Genomic DNA, 23,312 nt, shown 5'->3' on the forward strand with positions numbered 1-23,312 from the left:
TAACCATGCCGGTAATCGTTTTGCCTTCTTTCCACCTTTCTTAATGTGTGGAATACATCTGGACTGTGCTTCTAGAATGGTATTTTTTAACAATGACCATGCCTCTTGGACCTTTTTTACTGTTGTAGCTGCTCCTTTCAGTTTTTTTCTAACAATTTTTCTCATTTTATCAAAGTTTCCCTTTTGAAAGTTTAGCACAAGAGCCTTGGATTTGCACAGTGTTCCTTTTCCAGTCATTAAATCAAATTTGATCATATTATGATCACTATTGCCAAGCGGCCCCACCACCGTTACCTCTCCCAACAAGTCCTGTGCTCCACTGAGAATTAGATCTAAAATTGCTCCCTCTCTCGTCGGTTCCTGAACCAATTGCTCCATAAAGCTATCATTTATTCCATCCAGGAACGTTATCTCTCTAGCGTGACCTGATGATACATTTACCCAGTCTATATTGGGGTAATTGAAGTCTCCCATTATTACTGCATTACCAATTTGGTTAGCTTCCCTAATTTCTCTTAGCATTTCATTGTCCGTCTCACCATCTTGACCAGGTAGATGGTAGTATACCCCTATCACTATAGTCTTCCCCGACACACAAGGGATTTCTACCCATAAAGATTCAATTTTGTATTTAGTCTCATGCAGGATGTTTATCCTGTTGGACTCTATGCCATCCCGGACATAAAGTGCCACATCTCCTCCCGAGTGCTCCTCTCTGTCATTGTGATATAATTTGTACCCCGGTATAGCACTGTCCCATTGGTTATCCTCTTTCCGCCATGTCTCTGAGATGCCAATTAAGTCTGTCATCATTTACTGCTATACATTCTAATTCTCCCATCTTACTTCTTAGACTTCTGGCATTAGCATACAAACATTTCAAAGTTTGTTTTTTGTTTGTATTTTCATACTGCTTTTTAGTTGATATGGATAAGTTAGAATTTTTTAGCTCAGGTGAGTTTTTAGTTACAGTATACACTCTTGCCCTGCACTATATCTCCAGCAGTGTATGTCTCATTATTATTAAGATGTGTAACTGTATGCACTGCATAAGTATATACTCTTGTCCTGCACTATATCTCCAGGTGTGTATTTCTCATTATTATTAAGATGTGTAACTGTATGCACTGCATACATATAGTTTCTTGTCCTGCAGCATATCTCCAGCAGTGTATTTCTCATTATTATTAAGATGTGTAACTGTATGCACTGCATAAGTATATACTCTTGTCCTGCACTACATCTCCAGGTATGTATTTTTGATTATTTATTTATTATTTTATTTATTAAAGGCTTTTATATACCGACTTTCTTGATACAAATCAAATCAACTCGGTTTACAATGAACTAAGCAAAAAATATAATTAACCAATCAACAAGAGGTACGGAGCATACAGTTACATTATAACAAGGAAGCCTTAACTTGGAATAAGAAAATAAAGAAGGGGTGAACGGAAAGTAAATAATTAAATTAAAATAAATACTATATACAGAAGAGGGGGCAAGGAGCCAACCTCTTTAATAGATACTATGTATGAGAAAATTGAAAATTTATTTACATATGTGGGTGGTGGACAATTCTAAATCAGGCAGTGGGGTTTGTAGTGGGGAAGGCTTGGCTAAACAGCCATGTCTTTAGTTTCTTTTTAAAAGTTGTTAGACAGGTCTCCAGTCTGAGGTCTGGGGGCATGGCGTTCCAAATGGAAGGGCCTGCTGTAGAAAATGACCTGTCTCTGATATTTGCGTGGTGCACTAATTTGATTGGAGGAACGTGTAAGGAACCCTTGTAGGCATCTCTCAAAGGCCTGGCCGTCGAATGCAATCTGAGAGGATGAAGCAGATCAAGAGGGGTCTGATGGTGGATATTTTTATGAATGATTGTGAGAGATTTGTGAAGGATCCGGAAGTTTACTGGGAGCCAGTGGAGATCTTTTAGAATAGGTGAGATATGCTCTCTCCGATTGGTATTTGTCAAAATTCTTGCCGTTGCATTTTGTAGCAACTGGAGAGGTTTAATAGTTGAGGCTGGAAGACCATGCAGAATGGAATTGCAATAGTCGATCTTGGAGAATAGAATGGCTTGGATGACGGATCTGAAGTCGTAGTGGAATAAGAGCGGTTTGAGTTTTTTGAGTACTTGTAACTTGTAGAAGCACTCCTTGGTAGTGTGTTTTATAAAATGCTTTAGGTTCAGGTGACTGTCGATCAAGACTCCTAGATCTCTGGCGTGTGATGTATGTAGAATATTTTGTGATTGGAGTAGTATGGGACTGCCTTCTGGAGTAATTAGCAAGAGTTCGGTTTTAGAAGTGTTGAGCACGAGGTTGAGGCTGGATAAGTAATGGTTTATAGTTTGTAGATGTGAGTTCCATAACCTGAGTGTTGAGTCCAGTGAGTTGGATATAGGGATTACAATTTGAACGTCATCTGCGTAAATATAAAATTTGAGTTTGAGGTTTGAGAGTAGATGACAGAGGGGGAGTATGTAGATATTAAACAGGGTGGGTGATAAGGAGGAGCCCTGGGGGACGCCGAAGGGAGCATTAGTATGTGGTGATTCCTTGTTTTTAATTTTTACCTTATAGCCTCTATTGCTAAGGAAGGATTCGAACCATCTGAGGGCTGAACCTGTGATTCCTATGTCTGAAAGCCGGTTTAGAAGGATATTGTGATTTACCGTATCAAAAGCTGCGGAGATGTCGAGGAGAGCTAAGAGGAATGATTGTCCTTTATCAAAACCAATATATAGTTGATCCAGGAGAGAGGTGAGGAGGGTTTCAGTATTATGTTCTTTTCGGAAACCATATTGAGACGTGTGAAGTATATTGTGGTCTTCTAGGTAATTTGAAAGTTGCTTATTTACAATTTTCTCCATGATTTTAGCTACAAATGGGAGATTTGATATGGGGCGGTAGTTATTGAGGTCTTCTGGGTCCAGGTTGGATTTTTTGAGTATGGGTTTGAGCGTGGCCAATTTGAGAGCGTCCGGGAAGGTTCCTTGTGAAAGGGAACAATTGATGATATCAGCCAGAAATTTGGATATGTATTCTGGTATGAGAATCAGTAACTTGGAAGGAATTTGGTCCAGCGGGTGGGACGACGGTTTCATTCTTTTTATCAAGGATTCTACCTCTAAAGTATGGGTAGGATCAAAAGAGTCCAATCTTATGTCAGTGTTTGGTAGCAGAACTGTGTCCAGAAGAAGAGGGTTTGTGCTGGTAGGTAATCTGGCGAGGGTATTGGTGATTTTGTTTTGAAAGAATAAGGCCAGGTCGTTGGCCTTCGATTGAGCTGTATCGTCCGGGATATTAGGAGGAACCGTTTTGGTAAGTTCTGAAACATAAGAGAAGAGGGCCTTCGCATCATACAGCCTATCATGGATGCGGTGTGCATAGAAATCTCTTTTTGTTCGAAGTGTTGCTGATCTGTACTGGTGGAGAGTAGTTTTGTATATGGAAAGAGAGAGGGGATTGGGATTCTTCCTCCATTCTTTTTCTTTTCGTCTTAGATTTTGCTTCTGAGTGCGGAGTTTATTTGAGAACCACGGTTGCTTATTTTTTTGAGAAGGATTTATATTCTTTTTTGACAGTGGGCATAAATCGTTGGCTATCATTTCAGTAATGTTGCGCCATGAGGTGATAGCTGAGTTAGGATTGGAAAGATCCAAGTTAGGAAGTTTTCTGATCAGGGATCTGCCAAGATCTTCTGAAGGACACGTTTTCCTGTAGTGTAGGGTGGTAGGATGATGAGGTGTGGTCAATCCTGTCGATGACCTGAAGGTGGAATTGATCATGAAATGATCAGACCATGGGACTGGGAGGCATAAGGGAGGAGAGAGTGGAGTGAGAATAGCATTTGTAAAGATAAGGTCAAGAGTGTGACCTGCTTTATGTGTTGGTTGATTAATATGCTGTTTGAAGCCCATGTCCGAGAGGGCTGATAAGAATGCATCACAGTTGGTCGATCGAGGTTTGGCATCAATGTGGAGGTTAAAATCTCCAATGATTATGGCAGGAGAATCTAGTTTTAAGTATTTGGCTATAACTTCTACCATAGGGGAGGCATCTTGATCTAAAAGTCCGGGAGGAGCATAGGTGAGGAGGATTTGAAGCGACTTAGACTTGAATAAGCCTACCTCAAGTTTGGGTATAGTATAGATATGTTGTTGCGTGAGGTTAAAAAGTTTTTTTGCCGCTATTAGGAGACCTCCTCCTTTTTTTTTCTTTCTGGGTAAGGAGAAGACATCATATGTTTGTGTAGGCAATTGATTTATTAGGACTGTATCTGAGGGTTTTAACCAGGTCTCTGTGATGGCACAGATGTCAGGTCCGGTATCTAGCAAATGGTCATTAAGGATGTGGGTTTTTTTTGTGATTGACTGGGCATTGAAGAGTGATAAGGTGAATAGAGCCAGTCCAAGTAGTTGTGTAACTGGTGAGGTCATTACAGGGGTTAGATTTCTACGAGTTATAGGTTGGTATCTAGGCGTGGACTTCATCTTGAGGCCGGAGTTGTGATGTATAATATGTATTGGGTGCCCTAGTAACATGGTTGTACTAGGGAGATGGTTTTAGATGGGATTGTCAGTACCAGGTGTCCTGTGAAGTTGTGTCGGTAATGGATTGTGGAAGTGATCTTTGAGGAGGTCTGACTATTATGTTTGGTTGTGTTAATCTTTTGCTGGATGAGTGCTGAGGCTGTAGGTTGAATGCTGAGGCTGTAAGTTGAATGCTGAGGTGGTTGGCTGAGTGCTGAGGCTGTAGGTTGAATGCTGAGGTGGTTGGCTGAGTGCTGAGGCTGTAAGTTGAATGCTGAGGTGGTTGGCTGAGTGCTGAGGCTGTAGGTTGAATGCTGAGGTGGTTGGCTGAGTGCTGAGGCTATAGGTTGAATGCTGAGGCTGTAAGTTGAATGCTGAGGTGGTTGGCTGAGTGCTGAGGCTGTAGGTTGAATGCTGAGGTGGTTGGCTGAGTGCTGAGGCTGTAAGTTGAATGCTGAGGTGGTTGGCTGAGTGCTGAGGCTGTAGGTTGAATGCTGAGGCTGTAAGTTGAATGCTGAGGTGGTTGGCTGAGTGCTGAGGCTGTAAGTTGAATACTGAGGTGGTTGGCTGAGTGCTGAGGCTGTAGGTTGAATGCTGAGGTGGTTGGCTGAGTGCTGAGACTGTAGGTTGAATGCTGAGGTGGTTGGCTGAGTGCTGAGGCTGTAAGTTGAATGCTGAGGTGGTTGGCTGAGTGCTGAGGCTGTAGGTTGAATGCTGAGGCTGTAAGTTGAATGCTGAGGTGGTTGGCTGAGTGCTGAGACTGTAGGTTGAATGCTGAGGTGGTTGGCTGAGTGCTGAGGCTGTAGGTTGAATGCTGAGGTGGTTGGCTGAGTGCTGAGGCTGTAAGATGAATGCTGAGGTGGTTGGCTGAGTGCTGAGGCTGTAGGTTGAATGCTGAGGTGGTTGGCTGAGTGCTGAGGCTGTAGGTTGAATGCTGAGGTGGTTGGCTGAGTGCTGAGGCTGTAAGTTGAATGCTGAGGTGGTTGGCTGAGTGCTGAGGCTGTAGGTTGAATGCTGAGGTGGTTGGCTGAGTGCTGAGGCTGTAGGTTGAATGCTGAGGCTGTAAGTTGAATGCTGAGGTGGTTGGCTGAGTGCTGAGGCTGTAAGTTGAATGCTGAGGTGGTTGGCTGAGTGAGAACCTGAATGTTGGGGTAAATGTTGAGATGATGGTTGTTGTTTTCGCTAGGGGTCTTCGGTTAGGCTTGGAGAAGAGGAGATGTGTGGATTATCGAGGTAGGCTGAATGTCTTGGGTCCAGGTCGCGCCCCTTTGGGCGCGCGACGCCCGGCGCACGACGCCGTCCGTGCGGTCTAAAATATAAAGGGCTTCCCTCTGCCCTCTGATTGGCCGGGTGCTCTGGGGGCGCGGTTTCAGACTCACCGCGTAGTTTCTCTGCTTTGGGGTGGTTGTTTTCTGTTTAGTTTTGCTTCCCTTCCGCCTCAATTTAATTGAATTTGCGCTGCTTTCGTCTCTGCTCGGCTCACGCGGGGTGAGCGGGCTCTTGCCCCGAATAGGCCACGCCGATCGCGCGAGCCCCGACAGAGGTAAGGTGGTGGCTGAAGGCGGGTGGGCGCCGAAAAGGGAAGGCCACTGGGAAGCGCGAAAGTTTAAAGGGCTCTAGCCGCGTGCTGATAGGCCGACTAACCTAGGGGCGCGGTTTCAGACTCACCGCGTAGTTTCTCTGCTTCGGGGTGGTTGTTTTCTGTTTAGTTTTGCTTCCCTTCCGCCTCAATTTAATTGAATTTGCGCTGCTTTCGTCTCTGCTCGGCTCACGCGGGGTGAGCGGGCTCTTGCCCCAAATAGGCCACGCCGATCGCGCGAGCCCCGACAGAAGTAAGGTGGTGGCTGAAGGCGGGTGGGCGCCGAAAAGGCGCCCACCCGCCTTCAGCCCTCAGCCTTCAGATTATTATTAAGATGTGTAACGGTATGCACTACATACATATACTTTCTTGTCCTGCAGCATATTTCCAGCAGTGTATTTCTCATTATTATTAAGATGTGTAACTGTATGCACTGCATAAGTATACAATCTTGTCCTGCAGCATATCTCCAGCAGTGTATTTCTCATTATTATTAAGTTTGCAACTGTATGCATTGCATCAGTATACACATTTGTCCTGCACTATAACTCCAGCAGTGTATTTCTCATTGTTTTTAAGATGTGTAACTATACACACACTGCCCAAGTATATAATCTTGTCCTGCATCATATCTCCAGCAGTGTATTTCTCATTATTATTAAGATGTGTAGCTAAATGCACTGCATAAGTATACACTCTTCTCCTGCACTATATTTCCAGGTGTGTATTTCTCATTATCCCAGGACAAGCAGGATGCTAGTCCTCACATATGGGTGACGTCACCGATGGAGCCCGAACGCGGGAAAACTTCTGTCAAAGTTTCTATAATCTTTTGACTGGCTGCCTGAGGCTACTGAGCATGCCCGGAATGCCATGATATTCCCTGCCACAGGGGTCTCACTCCATAAGAACATAAGAAAATGCCATACTGGGTCAGACCAAGGGTCCATCAAGCCCAGCATGTTTCCAACAGTGGCCAATCCAGGCCATAAGAACCTGGCAAGTACCCAAAAACTAAGTCTATTCCATTTTACCATTGCTAATGTCAGTGGCTATTCTCTAAGTGAACTTAATAGCAGGTAATGGACTTCTCCTCCAAGAACTTATCCAATCCTTTTTTAAACACAGCTATACTAACTGCACTAAACACATTCTCTGGCAACAAATTCCAGAGTTTAATTGTGCGTTGAGTAAAAAAGAACTTTCTCCGATTAGTTTTAAATGTGCCCCATGCTAACTTCATGGAGTGCCCCCTAGTCTTTCTACTATCCGAAAGAGTAAATAACCGATTCACATCTACCCGTTCTAGACCTCTCATGATTTTAAACACCTCTATCATATCCCCCCTCAGTCGTCTCTTCTCCAAGCTGAAAAGTCCTAACCTCTTTAGTCTTTCCTCATAGGGGAGTTGTTCCATTCCCCTTATCATTTTGGTAGCCCTTCTCTGTACCTTCTCCATCGCAATTATATCTTTTTTGAGATGCGGCGACCAGATTTGTATACAGTATTCAAGGTGCGGTCTCACCATGGAGCGATACAGAGGCATTATGACATTTTCCGTTTTATTCACCATTCCTTTTCTAATAATTCCCAACATTCTGTTTGCTTTTTTGACTGCCGCAGCACACTGCACCGACGATTTCAATGTGTTATCCACTATGACACCTAGATCTCTTTCTTGGGTTGTAGCACCTAATATGGAACCCAACATTGTGTAATTATAGCATGGGTTATTTTTCCCTATATGCATCACCTTGCACTTATCCACATTAAATTTCATCTGCCATTTGGATGCCCAATTTTCCAGTCTCACAAGGTCTTCCTGCAATTTATCACAATCTGCTTGTGATTTAACTACTCTGAACATCATCACAAAAGATGTGGTGCAAAATCTTGAATTGTAATTCCTGAAGAGAGAGGTCTGGTAGGCTTTTGGGCATAAGCTTAAAACAGGAAAGCAGATAAGAAGTAGATATATCCATGTTCCACGCCTCTGCCCAGTAGCTCGCCAAAGAGGCCACATGCGTCGCAGAGCGAGCCCACTTATATCCTGATCCCATAGGTGAGCCCTCACACTTTCATTGTGAAGATCGAGGTGCTCCCTGGAGCCTGTATCCTTACAAGGCTTCTTAGGCCAAAAGGATTGAGATCTTCTGAAGGGACTAGTCCTTTGAGTAGTTGCTCCTCTGTAAGGATGAAACTAATGGGAATCCCTGAAGTGGCTTTCACCCCAAAAGGATGCAATGCCGCCTTCTTGTCCTTTGGCAATCGAGGAACATTGGATTTGTCCCAGCTATTTTCCATCTTCTCCATCTCACTTCCAAATAAAAGAGAACCCTTAAAGGGTAACTCTGTGAGATTGGAATTGGAAATAGTGTCTGCTGACCAATTTTGCATCCATAAGTGGCACCTAGTTGCTATCACGGAAGCCACTCTTCTATCGGCTGTCTGCACCAAGTCACAGCCCACATCGACTAAGAAAGCAGCTCCCGGTTCCATTACCAACCTACCATTGGACCCACTCCTTGCATCTCTTGAAAGAGAAGCAAACCAATCCGAGCCACCAGGCAGCAGCAAAAAGCAATTTGCAAATTCATTGCCATGGCCTCAAAGGCCTGTATAAGGATAGCCTCAATCCTCCTATCCTGAGCATCTTTCATTGCTGCCCCTCCTCCTACTAAAATAGTGCTTTGCTTGGTAACAGTGCATACAAAGACATCCACTTTCAGGAATCACAACTGTTCCCTTGCCTTCAGATCCAAGCGGTACAAACCCGCTAAAGCGTACCCCCTCCCCATTAAAAGTTGCCTCCAGGGCATTCCACTCAAGGTCAGTTAACTCTTGAATTGGACACAGGAGAGAAAAGAAACAGGACACTTTGCGTAAAGTGACCAATATGGGATCTTTCTTTTGTATGTCCATAACATCACCCCTGACCACACTGAGTATCTTCAGGGTCTGAGTCAACAGACTCAGCAACTCATCTTTGTGAAAAAACCAGAGTAGAGTCTGATGTGGCTCCAAATTAAGTGTAATTTCTCTCTCTTGAAGGGGGGAGAAAACCAAGTCCCCATTGGAGTCATCTGATGTTTCATGATCCACGTTCTCATGAACATCTCAAAGGATAGCCTCCCTGTGATGTTTGCCTGCAGTGGCTGACAAGTGGGAGACCCAAGCATGTGATCCCGTCTTAGTAGGTTGCTTCACTTCCACTGGGCATTACTGCAGAAAAGCCTGTAGGCCCTGGAAAAATTCTCCCCAGGAGAAGTAGGATGGATCCATATCGGGGCCCAAGGCCAATCATGGCAGTCTATGACCCCTCTCTCGGGAAGGGGAACAAGGGGGAGGGGAATTGACCTCTGTGTCACCTCCTGCCCCATTCCCCTCCAGAGCCACCATAGGCTAAGGGATATCCCATCAGCAAAATCTGTAGTAGCCAAATTGCCTTGAGCATCTAAACAGCTATGACACAAGCATAGAGAGAGTGATGGCTGGATTGCCCTTATATGGCAAGCTTCACAGATAGCAAGGCATTTAGACTTTTTTGTTCCCGGCATCATAGTTTTCCTGCACTTGGCTCTAGGTGACCTCCTGTGTGCACTCAACAATGCCTGGGTATACTCGCACAAATATGCACTCAAATTTAGGCTGCAGCCTTACGTGCACAAGTACCCGTACATGTGCACGCCCACATCAGGACACTGCCACAAAGCGAGAATGCGCGCGCACATGCCTAAGCACACAGGAAAAAAATGCTGCCACGGCTGACTGAATTGAGTCTGAGAAGCAGGACTTAGCAAAAAAGCTGCTCAACCCGCCAAGGCCTAGCCACCTCCATTCTACATTATTTCTCAAGAGAAGTGAGAGGGAAAAGGGGGTAAGAGACGCAGAGGAAAATTCAGAGGGAAGAAGGAACGAGTAAGGAAAAAGAGGGAACTTAAAATTTCCCTACTATTGTTTTTATATTAACCTGAGCTCTGCCCTCCCTGGCTGAGAGCACAATCGTTTCACTGCACTCCCTAGTCCTTTTTCCTGCTTTTTTTTTAAGCCTATGCCTGGTCAGGCTTCCAGACTAGTAATCTTTTGGTTCTATTTCCCTTTCACCCCCACCATTAATGTAGAGAGCAGTGTTGGAACTGCATCTAAGTGAAATATCCAGCTTAATTAGTTAGGGGTAGTAACCGCCGCAATAAGCAAGCTACACCCATGCTTATTTGTTTACCCAGACTATGTAATTCAGTCCTTGTTGGTGGTTGTCTGTATATAGATCCACTTTTCTTCATTCCCCCTGCCGTTGAAGCAGAGAGCTATGCTGGATATGCATTGAAAGTGAAGTATCAGATTTTCTCCCCTGCCGTTGAAGCAGAGAGCTATGCTGGATATGCGTGAAGTATGAGTCTTTCTCTCCTGCCGTTGAAGCAGAGAGCTATGCTGGATATGCATTGAAAGTGAAGTATCAGGCTTATTTGGTTTGGGGTAGTAACCGCCGTAACAAGCAAGCTACTCCCCACTTTTTTGTGAATGCAAATCCTTTTTTCAACATTTCCACTTGCCGTTGAAGCTTAGTGCAATGTTGGAGTTGCATTAACCGTGTGTATGTTTATTGAATAAGGGTATTATCACCAGGTAGTAGCCGTCGTTCCCATGAGCCACCCACTCTTCATTCACGTCCTCTAGACTTTATGGATCCACAGTGTTTATCCCATGCCCCTTTGAAGTCCTTCACAGTTCTGGTCTTCACCACTTCCTCCGGAAGGGCATTCCAGGCATCCACCACCCTCTCCGTGAAGAAATACTTCCTGACATTGATTTTGAGTCTTCCTCCCTGGAGCTTCAAATCGTGACCCCCGGTTCTGCTGATTTTTTTCTGACAGAAAAGGTTTGTCGTTATCTTTGGATCATTAAAACCTTTCAGGTATCTGAAAGTCTGTATCATATCACCTCTGCTTCTCCTTTCCTCCAGGGTATACATATTTAGATTCTTCAATCTGTCCTCATAAGTCATTTGATGAAGACCATCTACCTTTTTGGTCACCCTTCTCTGGACCGCCTCCATCTTGTCTCTGTCTCTTTGGAGATATGGTCTCCAGAACTGAACACAGTACTCCAGGTGAGGCCTCACCAAGGACCTGTACAAGGGGATAATTACTTACCTTTTCTTACTCGATATTCCTCTCTCTATGCAGCCCAGCATTCTCCTGGCTTTAGCTATCGCCTTGTCACATTGTTTCGCTGACTTCAGATCATTAGACACTATCACCCTAAGGTCTCTCTCCTGTTCCGTGCACATCAGCCTTTCTCCCCCCATTGAATACAGTTCATTCGGATTTCCACACCCCATATGTATGACTCTGCACTTCTTGGCATTGAATCTCAGCTGCCATATCTTCGACCACTCTTCCAGCTTCCTTAAATCCCATCTCATTCTCTCCACTCCTTCTGGCATGTCCACTCTGTTGCAGATCTTAGTGTCTTCCACAAAAAGACAAACCTTACCTTCTATCCCGTCCACAATGTCGCTCACAAAGATATTGAACAGGACCGGTCCTAACACCGATCCTTGCGGTACACCGCTTAAAACTGCTCTCTCTTCAGAGAGAGTTCCATTTACCATCACACTTTGTCTTCTGTCTGTCAACCAGTTTGCATTGCAATCCAGGCCACTAACTCGGCACTCACTCCTAAGCTTCTCATTTTATTCACCAGTTTCCTGTGCGGGACTGTATCAAAAGCTTTGCTGAAATCCAAGTAGATGACATCGACTGCTCTTCCTTGATCCAATTCCTTGGTTACCCAGTCAAAAAAGTCAATCAGATTTGTCTGACAGGATCTTCCCCTGGTGAATCCATGCTGTCTCTGGTCCAGCAATTCTCCCGACTGTAGATAGTTTACTATTCTCTCTTTCAACAGTGACTCCATTACTTTTCCCACCACCAAAGTGAGGCTAACTGGTCTGTAGTTACCAGCCTCTTCTCTGTTCCCACTTTTGTGAAGCAGGACCACCACCGCTCTTCTCCAATCACTCGGCACCACTCCTGTTTCTAGGGATCTATGGAACAGGTCACACAGCAGACCCTCCAGCACATCTCTGAGCTCCCTCAGTATCCTGGGATGAACTTCATCAGGCCCCATGGCTTTGTCCACTTTCAGTTTCTCCAGCTCTTCCCATACATTTTCTACTGTAAATGGAGTTACATCTACTCCACACCCCTCCAGTTTCTTGTTAACTAGCGACGTCCTTCTCCAGGGTCCTCTTTAGTGAACACAGAACTGAAATATTCGTTTAATATTTCTGCCATTTCTTCGTCTCTCTCCACTCATTGATCCTTTCCACCTTTCAATTTCACTATACCACTTTGAACTTTTCTCTTTTCACTGATGTATCTGAAAAATGTTTTGTTACCTCTCTTTACCTCCTTGGCAATCCTCTCTTCCGCTTGACGTTTTGCTGTCTTGATTAATTTCTTCGTCTCCCTCAGTTCTACCAGATATTCTTCTTTGTGCTCTTCCCTTTGGGATCTTTTATATTTCTTGAACGCTGTTCTTTTAGCCTTTATTTTGTCAGCCACCTCCTTTGAGAACCAGATAGGTTTCATTTTTCTTTTGCTTTTCTTTACTTTTCTAACATATAGATTAGTTGCCTTTGGTAATTGCTCCTTTTAGATTGGTCCACTGTTGATCCACATCTCTCTCGTTCTTCCTCCAGATACTTCCCCATTTCAGCAAAGTCCGTGTTTTTGAACTGCAAAACTTGGGTCTTTGTGCTTCTTTTCCGTATCCTTTTTGTGATATTAAACCATACCGTTTCCTAACCTCAGGCACTCAAGCTGTGCGTCTGAATCCTCTCCTAACCTCAGGAGCTCAAGCAGTGCGTCTGAATCTTCCTTTAGTCTTCTCTGTTCTATTTTTTTTTTTTTTTTACTACAAGCAATCCCCAGTAGGAAGATGCATGTCCACCATCTGCTGGAGATGGAGAATACTGGGGGGCTGATGTCACTGCAGGAGTATATATACTGTGACGTTAGTTTGCTCTGTCTCCATCTGCTGGTAGGAGTGCATAACCCACTGGTGTGGATTGGCCTGCCTAAGTGCAGAGGAAGCAGCCATTTTGCTCTGCATAGCTGATCCCTTCGCCTCTCTGTTTCCCTCTAGAACTCCCACTCACTTTCTGTCCTTTCTGTGGCCACTGCATGTGCCCTGGGTGGGTACCCGGTGGGTATTTCTCAGTCACACCATTTCTTTTATTTATTGAATTTCTAAATCGCCTCCTTGGTAGAGTCATCCAAAACAGTGTAGATTCATCAAACATAGCAATACAAATAGAAACCAGTTATTAAGATGAGTAACTGAGTGTATACTCCTGCAGTGTCTCTCCAGGTCTGTATTTCTTGTGAATTGAAAGTTCATGGCTTGTGATGTGCTCTTTGGCGTGAGATCTTGTAATATGGTGAGAATACAGTCAGGATAGAAGGGACTCTCCCTTTTTGCACTCACTTTCTTCTTCTGTCCTACATCTGCAGACTCCTGCAAGAGCTAAGCTCTGTGCACTGGTTCCCCCATATCCACTCCCACTGCTTCACTTTCTTGGAGCTCCAGCAGGCACTGACGAGCCAGAATGAACAAGCAAGAATCACGCTGAAGAAATTCCTCAGCTTCTGCACTGCAATACTCAAACTGGTGAGAGCAAATTAGGAAGAGAGCAAACTCTCAGGGTTAGACCAGCCATCAAAAAGTCACCACTGCCTACTGCTGAGGTGCAGCAACAAGAGACACCAGCAGTAGCTCTTAAAGCTGTAGAAGCTCCTTTCTGAAAAATGTGTATTCATGCTTGCATCTTCTTCCTAGCTACAGCATCAGTCCCAGAGTGTGCTAATTAATAGGAAGTATGCAAGGCATAGATAACTGGGTCCTGCTTTGCGCAATAAGAAAATGCCATACTGGGTCAGACCAAGGGTCCATCAAGCCCAGCATCCTGTTTCCAACAGTGGCCAATCCAGGCCACAAGAACCTGGCAAGTACCCAAAAACTAAGTCTATTCCATGTTACCACTGCTAATGGCAGTGGCTATTCTCTAGGTGAACTTAATAGCACACATTGCGCACAGAACTTCCTCCTGTGAGTCCTTCCAGCCTCTCTCTCATCCCCAGGCGGAGTAAGATGAGGAGAGCATACACTGAGCATTGGATGTGACCCACTGTGAGTGCTGGTAGCAGCATTAGCTGTGGAGGAGCTCTGGCAGCCAAGGTAACTAATTGAGCCAGCTGCCCGCACCACACTCCTTTCTCCTGCACTTGTATATAGAGTGAGCTGGGCCACTGTGATGGGTGTAACTGTGTCCCTTCCCTTAGTGAGGCTTTCTGTACTTCTCAAGTTCTTTTGACCATATGAGTCCTCTCCTTGTCCACACTACCTGGGCCATGGAGGCAGGTGTGCCATACAACATTTGGTTAATTATAGGTATGCTTTGGTCATGAAAAGGTTGAGAAACACTGAGTTGGGTTGTGAGATGGGACAAATTCACATGATCAGGCTGGTTGACCTACAGGATGAGCAAAAGTAGCTTCTTTCACCCCTATTGGCTCTCTGTCATTGTTTGTTCTGGTCTGGCATCAGGACATTCAGTTGCTAACTATTCCTTTTACCTTTATAATCTGTGGGTTTACTTAGGGGAATGGAAAGCCCACTTGCTCACTAAACCTTTGCTGTTTTACCCACAGCTCCGAGATGACAGTTACAAGATAGTAGAGATCCTACAGAAGCAGGTGCAAAATCCCAGGCCGTTGGTAGTAAATGAGCCACTTCATCTACAGAGAATTCTGCAGGTTGAAATGGAGAAGAAGCTACGTAAAGCCCAATTCTGCATGCAGAGACTTGGAAACCTAGCTCACCTGGTAAATCACATGGTCTGCCAGAGCTTGGTCAGCATCATGCAAGAAGAGGTTACAACTTTTGTCTACAAAGTCATACAGGTGAGATCTTCTCTTTCTTCTATCCATCAGTGTTAGCTCTCTATGTCTATCCTCTCTCTCCCTCGTCTTTCTAGTGAACTCTTGTTCCACAATTCTGACTGCAGTGCTCTCCTTTTTCTCTTCCATTGTTCAGACAGTATCCCCTGAACGAGAAGCTTTCTTGAAAGTGAGTCTTGTGTTTGACTCTGACAGACAGTTGGTCCTTGTTCCCTCCGGTCAGCTCGTGCAAGACTGCCTGTGCAGTGCTCTGGACTCTGCGCTACGCTCAGTTGTGCAGGTGAGTAGCTGAGGGAACGCAAGGACAGATCATCTCTGTGTTTATCAGGATAGGACTGAGCTATGTGATGTTACTTGTGCACACTATCAGGTGAATTTTCAAAGGAGTTGCACATGTAAATTTAACATACCATTGTAGCAATTTTCAAAAGCCATTTACCCGAATAAAGGCACTTTATGTTGATAAAACCTATGGACAGATATTGTAGCAATTCTCAAAAGCCCACTTACTTGAGTAATGTGCATGTTTACGTGTATAACCCGATTTCAAGCATGGAAATGCTTTTGAAAATGAGGCCTTATGTCTGCGGGCTGGCTGCAGTCAGGCAGTGCACAAGGGAGAAAAATAAAGGTCTGCTCTGAAGTTAGGGTCTGATGAAAGCTGCTCTTGCTGCAGAGCCAGTAGTGCTACATCCTGGGCAAGCCTTGCTGTCGAAGCAGGCACAGTTACTCCCATGTGACCCCTTTTCTCCTTTGACTGTAGAAGCTTTGCACATTCTGGATGTGCAACTTGAGTTGAACTTTGATTCGGAACTTATATGAAGATGCTGTTGGGTTTTTGTTTATTTATTTATTTCATTTTTATTCCACCTTTCCAGTACTTCAAAGTGTATTACATTCAGATACTGCAAGTATTTCCCTATTTCCAGAGGGGCTCATTCACAAAGCTGTATTAGGCCATTTACTAGGGATAAATAGTCTATCTAACCTGGGGATAATGTTAGGTATTTGAAATATAGGAAAATTGATTCTTACCTGCTAATTTTCATTCCTGTTAGTACCACAGATCAGTCCAGAGTCTTTGGTTTTGCCTCCCTGCTGGCAGATGGAGACAGAGAAAGTTTCACTGACACAGTACATAACCCAAGGTGCCACCTGCAGTCCCTCAGTATTGACCTGTACCCAAACCAAGGTGCATCCTCATCTTGTGTTCATATATCATACACAAACAGAATGCTGGGGATTATTAGGAAAGGAATGGAGAATAAAACAGAGAATATCATAATGCCTCTGTATCACTCCATGGTGCATCCTCATCTTGTGTTCATATATCATACACAAACAGAATGCTGGGGCTTATTAGGAAAGGAATGGAGAATAAAACAGAGAATATCATAATGCCTCTGTATCACTCCATGGTGCATCCTCATCTTGTGTTCATATATCATACACAAACAGAATGCTGGGGATTATTAGGAAAGGAAGGAGAATAAAACAGAGAATATCATAATGCCTCTGTATCACTCCATGGTGCATCCTCATCTTGTGTTCATATATCATACACAAACAGAATGCTGGGGATTATTAGGAAAGGAAGGAGAATAAAACAGAGAATATCATAATGCCTCTTTATCACTCCATGGTGCATCCTCATCTTGTGTTCATATATCATACACAAACAGAATGCTGGGGATTATTAGGAAAGGAATGGAGAATAAAACAGAGAATATGATAATGCCTCTGTATCACTCCATGGTGCATCCTCATCTTGTGTTCATATATCATACACAAACAGAATGCTGGGGATTATTAGGAAAGGAATGGAGAATAAAACAGAGAATATCATAATGTCTCTGTATCACTCCATGGTGCATCCTCATCTTGTGTTCATATATCATACACAAACAGAATGCTGGGGATTATTAGGAAAGAAATGGAGAATAAAACAGAGAATATCATAATGCCTCTGTATCACTCCATGGTGCATCCTCATCTTGTGTTCATATATCATACACAAACAGAATGCTGGGGATTATTAGGAAAGGAATGGAGAATAAAACAGAGAATATCATAATCTCTCTGTATCACTCCATGGTGCATCCTCATCTTGTGTTCATATATCATACACAAACAGAATGCTGGGGATTATTAGGAAAGAAATGGAGAATAAAACAGAGAATATCATAATGTCTCTGTATCACTCCATGGTGCATCCTCATCTTGTGTTCATATATCATACACAAACAGAATGCTGGGGATTATTAGGGAAGGAATGGAGAATAAAACAGAGAATATCATAATGTCTCTGTATCACTCCATGGTGCATCCTCATCTTGTGTTCATATATCATACACAAACAGAATGCTGGGGATTATTAGGAAAGGAAGGAGAATAAAACAGAGAATATCATAATGTCTCTGTATCACTCCATGGTGCATCCTCATCTTGTGTTCATATATCATACACACACAGAATGCTGGGGATTATTAGGAAAGGAATGGAGAATAAAACAAAGAATATCATAATGTCTCTGTATTGTACCATGGTATGGCTGCACCTTGAGTTTTGTGTGCAATTCTGGTCACCACATCTAAAAAAAGATACAGTGGAATTAGCAAAGGTACAGAAAAGGATGACCAAATTGATAAAGGAGATGGAACGATCTCCCTATGAATCAAGGCTAAAGAATTTAGTATTCTTCATCTTAGACAAGAGACTGCTGAGGGGAGATATAATAGAGGTCTATAAAATCATGTCTGGAGTAGAAAGGGTAAATGTAAATCAGTTGTTTACTCTTTCAAAAACTGCAAAGACTGGGGGACATTCAGTGACGTTACTATGTGATGCAATTAAGTCAAATAGGAGAAAATATTTTTTTTTTACTCAATGCATAATTAAACTCTGGAATTTTTAGCCAGAGCATATAGTGAAAATTGTTAGTGTAACTAGGTTTAAAAAGGCTTGTACAACTTCCTGGAAGAAAAGTTCATAAACCATTATTAAGATGGAGTTGCAGAAATCCACTGCTTATTCTTGGGATAAGCAGCTTGGGATCTCTCTACCTCTTGGGATCCTGACAGGTACTTCTGACCTGGATTGGCCACTTTTGGAAACAGGATACTGGGCTTGATGCACTTTTGATCTGACTCAGTATGGCATGTTCTTATGTTCTTAAAATACATGTTGTTTAATTGATATCTTTACCTCAGAAGGTTATACTTTTGAATTTCCTTTTTTATGTAAAATGCATGATATTTCATTATGTGTAGAAAGGGTCATGTGAGAAAGGGTAAGGTTTACTTAAGGTTCCTAATATCCCTGAAGCAGCCCTACACCCACCCCCTTCATCCTCCAAGCTCATCTTACTCCCATATACAGGTCCATAATTCCTGAATGGGGCATAAGTATTCCCCAAATGCTCCTGTCTTGCCTGCTAGTATGCAAAGATGGTGCCAGCTGGCACTGTGGTCAGTGCATATTATTGTATGGAGATACACTATATACAAACAAATAGGGGCAACACAGTAATTTTTCATACCCAGCAATGATTCTGCCTACAAATCTTCATATAACATATGTAGCAGATGGAACTATAACACTTTCTTGGTCACTTGTAGCTTGTACCATCTACTAATGGAAAAGAAAGCAAAGAAACAATAGAAGAAAGAGAAGAAAGAGAAGACTCAGATTCCAGTGATATGCAAAAGAGTTCTTCCACAGTAGATGAGACAGGTAGAGTTCTATGACAAAAATTAGTCAAAATTAAAGTAGAAAATTCTATGAACCTCATTATCATATGGGAAGAACTTCTTTGGACATAAAGGTGGCTATATAATGAATGGGGTTACAATGTCAATGACAGAGAGGTTCCAGTTGGATTTGACTGTACTCTTTAAAACGGGTGATTGGCTGGCAGGAGAGGTTCCCATTGGGTGTGAATGCGCTGTGAAACATGGGAGAGGTGAATGGATGGTGGGGGGAGGTTCCTATTGGGTGTGAATGTGCTGTGTAACATGGGAGAGGTGACTGGGTGGTGGGGAGAGGGTGACTGGGTGGTGGGGAGAGGTTCCCATTGGGTGTGAATGTGTTGTATAACATGGGTGGTGGGGAGAGGTTCCCACTTGGTGTGAATGTGCTGTGTAACATGGGAGAGGTGACTGGATGGTGGGGGAAGGTTCCCTTTGGGTGTGAATGTGCAGTGTAACATGGGAGAGGTGACTGGATGGTGGGGAGAGGTTCCCATTGGGTGTGAATGTGCTGTGTAACATGGGAGAGGTGAATGGATGGTGGGGGGAGGTTCCTATTGGGTGTGAATGTGCTGTGTAACATGGGAGAAATGACTGGGTGGTGGGGAGAGTTTCCCATTGGGTGTGAATGTGTTGTATAACATGGGAGGGGTAAATGGGTGGTGGGGAGAGGTTCCCATTTGGTGTGAATGTGCTGTGTATCATGGGAGAGGTGACTGGATGGTGGGGGGAGGTTCCCTTTGGGTGTGAATGTGCAGTGTAACATGGGAGAGGTGACTGGATGGTGGGGAGAGGTTCCCGTTGAGTGTGAGTGTGCAGTGTAACATGAGAGAGGTGACTGGGTGGTGGGGAAAGGTTCCCATTGGGTGTGAATGTGCTGTGTAACATGAGAGAGGTGACTGGGTGGTGGGGAGAGGTTCCCGTTGGGTGTGAATGTGCTGTGTAACATGGGAGAGGTGACTGGGTGGTGGGGAGAGGTTCCCGTTGGGTGTGAATGTGCTGTGTAACATGGGAGAGGTGACTGGATGGTGGGGGAAGGTTCCCTTTGGGTGTGAATGTGCAGTGTAACATGGGAGAGGTGACTGGATGGTGGGGAGAGGTTCCCATTGGGTGTGAATGTGCTGTGTAACATGGGAGAGGTGAATGGATGGTGGGGAGAGGTTCCCGTTGGGTGTGAATGTGCTGTGTAACATGGGAGAGGTGACTGGGTGGTGGGGAGAGGTTCCCGTTGGGTGTGAATGTGCTGTGTAACATGGGATAGGTGACTGGGTGGTGGGGAGAGGTTGTGAATGTGCTGTGTAACATGGCAGAGGTGACTGGATGGTAGGGTGAAGTTCCCATTGGGTGTGAATGTGCTGTGTAACATGGGAGAGGTGACTGTATGGTGGGGAGAGGTTCCTGTTGAGTGTGAATGTGCTGTGTAACATGGGAGAGGTGACTGGGTGGTGGGGAGAGGTTCCCGTTGGGTGTGAATGTGTTGTGTAACATGGGAGAGGTGACTGGGTGGTGGGGAGAGGTTCCCGTTGGGTGTGAATGTGCTGTGTAACATGGGAGAGGTGACTGGGTGGTGGGGAGAGGTTCCCGTTGGGTGTGAATGTGCTGTGTAACATGGGAGAGGTGACTGGGTGGTGGGGAGAGGTTCCCGTTGGGTGTGAATGTGCTGTGTAACATGGGAGAGGTGACTGGATGGTGGGGAGAGGTTCCCGTTGGGTGTGAATGTGCTGTGTAACATGGGATAGGTGACTGGGTGGTGGGGAGAGGTTGTGAATGTGCTGTGTAACATGGCAGAGGTGACTGGATGGTGGGGTGAAGTTCCCATTGGGTGTGAATGTGCTGTGTAACATGGGAGAGGTGACTGTATGGTGGGGAGAGGTTCCCGTTGAGTGTGAATGTGCTGTGTAACATGGGAGAGGTGACTGGGTGGTGGGGAGAGGTTCCCGTTGGGTGTGAATGTGCTGTGTAACATGGGAGAGGTGACTGGGTGGGTGGGGAGAGGTTCCCGTTGGGTGTGAATGTGCTGTGTAACATGGGAGAGGTGACTGGGTGGTGGGGAGAGGTTCCCGTTGGGTGTGAATGTGCTGTGTAACATGGGAGAGGTGACTGGGTGGTGGGGAGAGGTTCCCGTTGGGTGTGAATGTGCTGTGTAACATGGGAGAGGTGACTGGGTGGTGGGGAGAGGTTCCCGTTGGGTGTGAATGTGCTGTGTAACATGGGAGAGGTGACTGGGTGGTGGGGAGAGGTTCCCGTAGGGTGTGAATGTGCTGTGTAACATGGGAGAGGTGACTGGATGGTGGGGAGAGGTTCCCGTTGGGTGTGAATGTGCTGTGTAACATGGGAGAGGTGACTGGGTGGTGGGGAGAGGTTCCCGTTGGGTGTGAATGTGCTGTGTAACATGGGAGAGGTGACTGGGTGGTGGGGAGAGGTTCCCGTTGGGTGTGAATGTGCTGTGTAACATGGGAGAGGTGACTGGGTGGTGGGGAGAGGGTCCCGTTGGGTGTGAATGTGCTGTGTAACATGGGAGAGGTGACTGGGTGGTGGGGAGAGGTTCCTTTGGGTGTGAATGTGCTGTGTAATGTGGGAGAGGTGACTGGATGGTGGGGAGAGGTTCCCCTTGGGTGTGAATGGGAGAGGTGACTGGGTGGTGGGGGGAGGTTCCCGTTGGGTGTGAATGGGAGAGGTGACTGGATGGTGGGGTGAGGTTCCCGTTGGGTGTGAATGTTCTGTGTAACATGGGAGAGGTGACTGGATGGTGGGGTGAGGTTCCCTTTGGGTGTGAATGTGCTGTGTAACATGGGAGAGGTGACTGGGTGGTGGGGAGAGGGTCCTGTTGGGTGTGAATGGGAGTGGTGACTGGGTGGTGGGGAGAGGGTCCCGTTGGGTGTGAATGGGAGAGGTGACTGGGTGGTGGAGGGAGGTTCCCGTCGGCTGTGAATGGGAGTGGTGACTGGGTGGTGGGGAGAGGGTCCCGTTGGGTGTGAATGGGAGAGGTGACTGGGTGGTGGGGGGAGGTTCCCCTTGGGTGTGAATGGGAGAGGTGACTGGATGGTGGGGAGAGGGTCCCGTCGGGTGTGAATGGGAGAGGTGACTGGGTGGTGGGGAGAGGGTCCCGTCGGGTGTGAATGGGAGAGGTGACTGGGTGGTGGGGGGAGGTTCCCGTCGGGTGTGAATGGGAGAGGTGACTGGATGGTGGGGAGAGGTTCCCCTTGGGTGTGAATGGGAGAGGTGACTGGGTGGTGGGGGGAGGTTCCCCTTGGGTGTGAATGGGAGAGGTGACAGGGTGGTGGGGAGAGGGTCCCGTTGGGTGTGAATGGGAGAGGTGACTGGGTGGTGGGGGGAGGTTCCCGTTGGGTGTGAATGGGAGAGGTGACTGGATGGTGGGGTGAGGTTCCCGTTGGGTGTGAATGTTCTGTGTAACATGGGAGAGGTGACTGGATGGTGGGGTGAGGTTCCCTTTGGGTGTGAATGTGCTGTGTAACATGGGAGAGGTGACTGGGTGGTGGGGAGAGGGTCCTGTTGGGTGTGAATGGGAGAGGTGACTGGGTGGTGGGGGGAGGTTCCCGTCGGGTGTGAATGGGAGTGGTGACTGGGTGGTGGGGAGAGGGTCCCGTTGGGTGTGAATGGGAGAGGTGACTGGGTGGTGGAGGGAGGTTCCCGTCGGCTGTGAATGGGAGTGGTGACTGGGTGGTGGGGAGAGGGTCCCGTCGGGTGTGAATGGGAGAGGTGACTGGGTGGTGGGGGGAGGTTCCCCTTGGGTGTGAATGGGAGAGGTGACTGGATGGTGGGGTGAGGGTCCCGTCGGGTGTGAATGGGAGAGGTGACTGGGTGGTGGGGAGAGGGTCCCGTCGGGTGTGAATGGGAGAGGTGACTGGATGGTGGGGAGAGGGTCCCGTCGGGTGTGAATGGGAGAGGTGACTGGGTGGTGGAGGGAGGTTCCCGTCGGCTGTGAATGGGAGAGGTGACTGGGTGGTGGGGGGAGGCTCCCCTTGGGTGTGAATGGGAGAGGTGACTGGGTGGTGGGGGGAGGTTCCCGTCGGGTGTGAATGGGAGAGGTGACTGGGTGGTGGGGGGGAGGTTCCCGTCGGGTGTGAATGAGAGAGGTGACTGGGTGGTGGGGAGAGGGTCCCGTCGGGTGTGAATGGGAGAGGTGACTGGGTGGTGGGGAGAGGGTCCCGTCGGGTGTGAATGAGAGAGGTGACTGGGTGGTGGGGAGAGGGTCCCGTCGGGTGTGAATGGGAGAGGTGATTGGGTGGTGGGGGGAGGTTCCCCTTGGGTGTGAATGGGAGTGGTGACTGGGTGGTGGGGAGAGGGTCCCGTCGGGTGTGAATGGGAGAGGTGACTGGGTGGTGGGGGGAGGTTCCCCTTGGGTGTGAATGGGAGAGGTGACTGGATGGTGGGGAGAGGGTCCCGTCGGGTGTGAATGGGAGAGGGTGACTGGGTGGTGGGGAGAGTGTCCCGTCGGGTGTGAATGGGAGAGGTGACTGGGT

At 46.2% G+C, this 23,312-nt stretch overlaps 1 protein-coding gene across 1 annotated transcript in view; it reads left to right on the forward strand.

Annotated features, from left to right (window-relative positions):
• DNHD1 (dynein heavy chain domain 1) overlaps window positions 1-23,312 on the forward strand; it is a 792,986-nt gene that overhangs the window by 146,930 nt on the left and 622,744 nt on the right. The window contains exons 7-10 of the mRNA XM_029601740.1: window positions 13,637-13,793; window positions 14,834-15,085; window positions 15,219-15,362; window positions 18,700-18,814. Coding sequence (XP_029457600.1) covers window positions 13,637-13,793; window positions 14,834-15,085; window positions 15,219-15,362; window positions 18,700-18,814 — 668 coding nt within the window. The remainder of the gene's footprint in view (window positions 1-13,636; window positions 13,794-14,833; window positions 15,086-15,218; window positions 15,363-18,699; window positions 18,815-23,312) is intronic.

The sequence above is a fragment of the Rhinatrema bivittatum genome, chromosome 5 (assembly GCF_901001135.1).
Source record: "Rhinatrema bivittatum chromosome 5, aRhiBiv1.1, whole genome shotgun sequence".
Lineage (NCBI taxonomy): Eukaryota > Metazoa > Chordata > Amphibia > Gymnophiona > Rhinatrematidae > Rhinatrema > Rhinatrema bivittatum.